This window comes from Aedes aegypti, chromosome 2, assembly GCF_002204515.2.
Source record: "Aedes aegypti strain LVP_AGWG chromosome 2, AaegL5.0 Primary Assembly, whole genome shotgun sequence".
In the NCBI taxonomy this organism is placed as follows: domain Eukaryota; kingdom Metazoa; phylum Arthropoda; class Insecta; order Diptera; family Culicidae; genus Aedes; species Aedes aegypti.
Genome location: NC_035108.1, coordinates 268,940,192 through 268,947,617, shown reverse-complemented (window position 1 = coordinate 268,947,617; position 7,426 = coordinate 268,940,192). Strand labels below are relative to the sequence as shown.

Below are 7,426 nucleotides of genomic sequence, written 5' to 3'. Positions count from 1 at the left end.
GGGAGAGATGACTGTACAATAAATTTTAGTACAAGGATTTTTCTTAGTCGAAAAGAAAACTTCGCAAGGTAACGCACTTTAAAACAACGCATATGGAAGCCAAGTATGAGCTCAGTAGCTAATGTAAATCAATCTATGGAACGATTCAAGCTTATTCAACGAATTCAAATTATTCAAAGTAATGAATTACAAACATTTATCGCACAAAACGAAAAAAAAGTTCATGGATAAGATTTAGTTAACTAATCAACTATCAAATTAACTTAGAATGAATCAAAAACAATGTGGGTGACACATTAATCGTGGCATATTTTTGCTTAAAATCTTAATGGCTTATAGAGTAAAGTGAGGCAAGAATTTCTAGCTTAGAATTAAGTTCTAAATGTCATGGTGGCTATAATGATATTGTAGTAAGAGGCTTTCACTCCAGATACCATAAAAATCGATTGAGATTTCGAAAAGTTATGGATATTTATTGTTGTATGACGTGAAAATTGAATCAAATAACGATAAAATCTTTTTCGATTTTTTATGTTAGGGCGTTTCTAGGCCTATCATAAGGATGCTTTAAGGTGTATTAGTTTTTGCATAAATGGTTGGAATCAATTCTTGCCCCATAGGGGGGTAAAAATTCAACCTTCATATAAACTCATGAAAAAATTGGCAATGTACCTTAAATCCTTATATTCATTTTATATTTGGCGAAATTTGCCTGATTGTGCGAAAAAAGTCTCCTCTTTCTAATATTCTATAAGTCTTGCGTTAGAATTGCTAATTTAAGATATATTGCAATAAATTTGATCATTTTTTATGAAAACTTAGTCTGTATTATTTTGTAAACATTACTTCATGGCATTAATATAATTAATTATTATAATATAATGGCATAATAGGACTTTAACTTTCATTTCAGATATAATTTGGTTGAAATTGCACGATAAAATTTAGATTAAATCGATTTTTTCAACATGCTTGCAGTCTTCATACAAAATTTATCATTTCTCTTCTATGGAAATATACAGTACTTTTCTAAATCATCAAAAAATAACTTTTGAGCATCGAAAATATTCAAAAATTTGTGGATAAGTATTGTAATATACATGAAGTTTGAATTCCGTGGCAAATTAAGCTAAAAAAAATCAATACAAGTTGGCAAACTTGCATGCATTGCACTTACATGTCGCCAAAGTCTTTCACAATTGATTATTTTTTCAAAGGCTCAAGCGGCCCAGCTAGCTACCTTGGGCTTTCCTTAGCCGAGTGGTTAGAGTCCGCGGTTACAAAGCAAAGTCATGCTGGAGGTGTCTGGGTTCAATTCCCAGTCGGTCCAGGATCTTTTCATAATGGAAATTTTCTTGACTTCCCTGGGCATGGAGTATGTTCGTACCTGCCACACGATATATGAAGGGGCCCAGATAGCCGTAGCGGTAAACGCGCAGCTATTCAGCATGACCATACTGAGGGTCGTGGGTTCAAATCCCGCTGGTCGAGGATCTTTTCGTAAAGGAAATTTTTTCGATTCCCAGGGCATAGAGTATCTTCGTACCTGCCACACGATATACACATGCAAAAATGGTCAATCGGCAAAGAAAGCTCTCAGTTAATAACTGTGGAAGTGCTCATAAGAACACATTTGAGCAGCAGGCTTTGTCCCAGTTGGGACGTAACGCCAGAAGAAAGAAGAAGAAGATCTATTCTGATAATCACGGCCAATGAAAACTCGTTTAAACATCTCAGATTTCCTTGGAATTAGTGGACTTACACATTCAAAAGGGCAGAACTACAAAACGGGCCCTACGATTATTTTTTTAAATTTTGCCCAGACATGCAGCTTAGCTATAGAAATCGAGCAAAATATAGCTTTGCCCACTTTATTCTACAGTTGGCTACCAAAGTTCCATTAAACATTTCTGTAAAAAAATATAAAGCCATATTTCTAGAAGTTTTCTGATAATTATTGATGTAATACTGGAGTCACGTATCCATGAATACGTTCAAGATTTCTCAGTTTATTAGGTTAAAAAAAATCAGACATTTTTCTGAAAATCTTCGGAAAATAATGGTAGCCGAAACCAGACAGTTGGCATAAAAAGGAAAATTCTAAAATTATCATTAATTATTTTATAATACGAAGGAGTTCTGACAAAATTAAGATTACCACCAATAGGGGTTGATCACCATGCAACGTAAGTATAATGTGATACTTGTTGACTGTTCTCGGTACAAAGGACTATAGTAGCTTAAATATCGTTACACGTTGCAGACATTTCAGACGTTTCAGACGGTCATTTTCAGACGTGTCGTGCTGGCTCTGGCTTTATCCTTTCGTCAGGCAAGTTTGTTTTACTTGACAAAGGATTAAGTTAGAGCTAATTCGATATGTCTGAAGATGACCGAAGATTAACTAGTAGGTCGAAACGTATTCATGAAGCTGCTTTCGTTCTTATTCCCCGAGAAAAGCCAATAAGTTTTCATATGAAAATTGAGATTATTAAGTTATATGAGAAATTTTAAGACCAGTAATCATTCAATTATATACGGATAGAAGTACTTGGAATTCGAATAAAATGGACAGAAAGAGGATCACAGCTCAAAAATACACAATCCAAAACACTATTATGTACCAAATAAGCACTTTCTTCAAAAAAACACGTGGTTGACCTTCCCACCACTTACGTGGCTTTTCGTGGACATTTGACCAAACCCCCTTTTTTATTGTTCAACAGCAATTCATAATTCAATTAAAAACTATCCTCTGATAATTAGAACCTTATCCAGAATATAAAGCATCGAAGATATAAGCATAATTATCAATGAGCATATTCTATTTTAGTAAAAAAGTTGTTTTTTGGAAAAAGGCCCCTACAAGATTTTAGCCCCGGGCCCCCTCATTTTTAAATCCGACCATGAGTCAATTCATCCATATAATCGTTCATCAAACTATCTGATTAGATGGATACAATGACATATGCGTTTGCAGTTGACAAAAGTAAGAAATTAATCAAAAAGTCTCTTTCAGCTAACTTTTGAATTTCAATCTTTGGCAGTTGCACAGATTATTTGGCTGAAATTGTTGAAATATTCAAGAATATAGATGGGAACACAAAAACGAAGTTTCCTAACAAAGCAGGTGCTGGTGGTTACGTTGTTGACCATGCAAACATGGGCAGTAGTCTCATACTGCATAAGCTTGCAATTCCAAAAGCAAATAAAAATCGTAAATTATGTTGTAGGGTCAGTGTTCCCTTAGTGGACAGTCCCCTATAGTCGCACTAGTGGCTTTTTACGGCCGTTTTGCTATAAATCTTTTAAAAAAATTTTGGACACGAAGGTCAGGAGTTATTTATCTAAGCACCATTGATACACAGCTTGATGTAGTTCAAAAGATGATCGAAATAATTAGTTTTGCCTAAACTTTGAGGTCCCTTGTGCCTATAGTAAACCTATTGTTCCTATAGTAGCACTACTGAGAGAAACTATTTTTTTGTTATACGAAATAATTAATTAATTAAGAACTTTTTTTACATCAAACGAAAGCTTTCGATCCACACTTTGAAGGAAAAATATAAAAGCTTTGTAAAAATACGGTTTTGATTAGTATTTTGCCAACGCCGTGATGCTAATGCTACTATTAAATTACTATTATATTAGAAACAGTGCTACTATAGGCACATGTATTCCTAAAGCGTCACAAGCGATAATAAATACAAACATATAAGTTTTCGTAGTTTTCATATTTTTCCCACAAAACCAAGATAAAAAGCATACAGATGATGTAAAAATAATGACGCTAGCATTATTTTTCGGTTCTATACGACTATTTGTTCTTAGCTATGCAGCTATTGGTACATCGACCCTAGTTTATATTTTTTGCATTTTTTAAATTCTGTCTACTTGAACCGAAAATATTTCCCTCATCGTATGAAAAGGAAAAAATACTTGTTTTTAACGTCTTTAAAAACGCTCCTTAGCCTTCCTTAGCCGAGTGATTAGAACCCGCAGCTACAAACCAAAGCCATGGTGATGGTGTCTAGGTTCAGTTCCCGGTCGGTCCAGGTTCTTTTCGTGATTGAAATTTCCTTGACTTCCCTGGGCTTAGAGTATCATCGTACCTGCCACACGATATACAAATGCGAAAATGGCAACTTTGGTAAAGAAAGCTCTCAGTTAATAACTGTGGAAGTGCTCATAAGAACACTATGCTGAGAAGCAGACTTTGACCCATTGAGGACGTAATGCCAAGAAGAAGAAGAAAATCACTCCTATATTTCAGGTCCTGAAAACTTAATTTTTAGACTAACTCTTAGTAGTACAGGTTTTTTTTCTGTATGTTAATGTCAAATTTCAAATCTGGAGAAGTGTGAAATAGTTGAAATACTTTAGAACAATAATAGAGTGTGTAACAATCATTTGAAATATTATGTGTAACACAGACAATCATCCCATAATGTCCCAAACCAATTTAAAATTACACAACATCGATAACGACATTAGATAATCAAATGTGCAACAACGTCTACAATCGCCGAAACAACTCATCAAATAATGACACCAAGGTGATCATTCCGGCCGGAAGGACAATGAACGAAAACTGAGCCAAAATTCAGTGGTGGCGCAAACACCACGACCGCGATGATTAACCCCCATCCATTGCACATAATGTAACTCGGATCCAAAACAATTCCATCCATCTCGTGGGGGGCTAAGCGAGCAACTTGAAACAAATTCCTCCCATTGTAGCGGTAAATATGAAAATGCTCTTTAAAATGAGCATAAACCACCAGCTGGCGTGGAAACTGAAGCAACAAATACCCAGAAATCGGGCCTCCATCGCACAGAAGGGTCACTAGAACAAATTCGCGATACAGTTTTGTATTGAAAATAAAGTTGATTACACCTTTTCTATTTATACAAATTAAAAGAAAAAAAACATTTTCAGTTTTATTACCAACGTATAACTGACAAAAATTTGAAGAATTTGTTGAAATGATTTTAATAATAGGGAAAGTGTACCAGTTATGGCCATAGTGGTTCCCTATTTGGCCATATGTAAAATTTAAATTGGTTTCACATTGTTAATATTTTTGAATGTTTAAACATCAAGATACATTCTTTATCTTACTCTTAAAACACACACAATTTTTCAAAATGTGAATAAACTCAAATTATCACGTATGGCGAAATAGGGAACCACTATGGCCATAACTGGTGCACCTACCCTACATATATGTGTTATTTACACTTTTGAAAAATAACTTGGTTATCTGTGAAATCATGTAAACATATTGGAAATCGGTTGAGTATTCAAAAGGTTATGGACAAACAAAGTGATTTTTTTTAGTAAAATTAAGATTGTTTTCGAGAAAACTTCTTTTTTTTTAAGATAAGTTTTGATGATATGTAAATAAATTTAATGTTGTTCAAAATGAGCTAAAATTTAATTTTAAAGAAAATTATGCTAAAAATCAGTTAGAAAATTACAAACACATGTAGACTGGTATTTTTTTTAACTTGAAATTTCAATCTTAAAATTTTTAACTCAAATTTTCAACTCAACTCAAATATTTAGAAGAGCACACATATTTTTGATTTTGAGAACTTTGAAAAATAAGCCGCTCACTATTGGATATGTGTCGATTTGAAATCAATACTAACTAAGCAATAAACGTTTTTAGTCAATATAAGGGCATAAGAACATCAATAGAAGCAAACAATTATTTTGACCATAATTGTCCCAACTTACTCTTGTGTGCATCGCATTGCTGGAAGGCAGACGTCGATCGGACGGATACCTAGATGATAGCTCGCGCTAGTTTGGATAGTTGCACTGATTGAAAGAAAAGCTCCAACTGCGAACTGTTTCGAAAGCAAATAGCATACTTCAATGTGTAACAGTGAGGGGGAGGAGGAGGAGGGTGAGAGGGAGGCCACGGATAGCGCCTGGCAATTCTCAAGAGGTTTCAATTATTCTTTCGTTCAATGTCTTGCAAGGTCGGGCCCCTGTGAGCCATACTTTTTAGCAGCAGCCAAGACCGACAAAAAGGTAAGTCGGTTGAAACGGCAATGATGATGGCAGAAGTTACCATGGATGGAACTCGAAAATTGGAAAATTATGCATTTTTTCGGAATAACGATGGCACGTTCTCGAACCCAGACGAACTCGAGACGGTAGAAGCAAACCCCGGGTAGATCGATCAGTATAAATAATCTGTGATGCGCTTCTAACGGCATCAGTTCAATTGAAGTGTTCTACCAGTGTACACTACAGCGCTCAACGTCCGCTCAGAAAAGTTCCGCAACAGGAGATCCAAAATGTTCAAAGTAAGTCAAAAGGTTCTTCAATCAGGACATTTCAACCTCCTGTTTCGTAAATTCTTCCCTCCAGATCCTCGCTTTGGTTGCCTGTTTGGTCATCGTAGTTTCTGCAGAATATTACGAAGTGGAGGAACAGCACGAATATGAAGATTACCCAAAGTACAAATTCGAATATGGAGTTAAGGATCCTCACACCGGTGACCACAAGAGCCAATGGGAGCATCGCGATGGAGAAGTTGTGGTTGGATCCTACTCGGTAGATGAAGCCGACGGTACCCATCGGGTGGTGACCTACAACTCCGACGACCACAATGGATTCCAGGCCCACGTACAGCGAGTCGGACATGCCCAGCATCCTCATGGCGAAAGCTACTCGAACATCGATCAACATCATTGAGAGGGGTTGTTTTCTGCTAGGGATATTACTTCGGCCAAACACAAAGATTAGAGTAGCTACCGAATAAAGTGAAACTAATGTTCCTTGCTCACAATGTGAGCCAACAAATAGTTGATGTTTGTTCGTTACATGACAACGTTCCTTGAAGATAAGCCCTCTCACATCAGAAGATATTCCGAAGATGATATTTAAAAAAAAAAACTTTACAAAAGAAATTCAGAAATACGTAAAAACTAAAATTTTATCGTTGTTTAAGTACTTTTCTGGAATAAGAAACTTTGCTGATCAAAGAGTCACCTTTCCTAAAGGTTGGTCAGTCCTCTGCTTTTTTTGTATTATTTTGTCAGAATGACTCACAGTGGTCGCACGTCATACAACATTTAGTCCAAAAGTATACTGCCCATAACTGCAAAACAGTCACATTCGACATTTTTGACAAAATGGAGTTAATACCATGAAGAGTCATCAAATGATAAATACTTTCGATCAACTTACTGAAATCTGTGAGATTATTCTAGAAAATTCGAAAAAAATACCAAGTTGTTTTGTCACATTGGTAATTATAATCGCATAACAGTCACATTGAGATTATAAAAGAGCCACGTAATGTGATAGCAATGAAATTTCAATCAGAATTATTTTTTGACAATTCACCTAGTATGCGATAAGAGTTGTACAAAATATCAGCCTGAAATAAGCACTTTTGAGTTCCTG

At 35.5% G+C, this 7,426-nt stretch overlaps 1 protein-coding gene across 1 annotated transcript; it reads left to right on the top strand.

Moving 5' to 3' along the window:
- The first annotated feature begins 6,214 nt into the window (after positions 1 to 6,214).
- LOC5579385 (cuticle protein 19) lies at positions 6,215 to 6,822 on the top strand. The gene is made up of 2 exons (XM_001647638.2): positions 6,215 to 6,321; positions 6,386 to 6,822. Exons 1-2 carry the CDS (start codon positions 6,313 to 6,315, stop codon positions 6,710 to 6,712), a joined length of 336 nt encoding a protein of 111 aa, XP_001647688.2. The 5' UTR covers positions 6,215 to 6,312; the 3' UTR covers positions 6,713 to 6,822.
- The last annotated feature ends 604 nt before the right edge of the window (positions 6,823 to 7,426 follow it).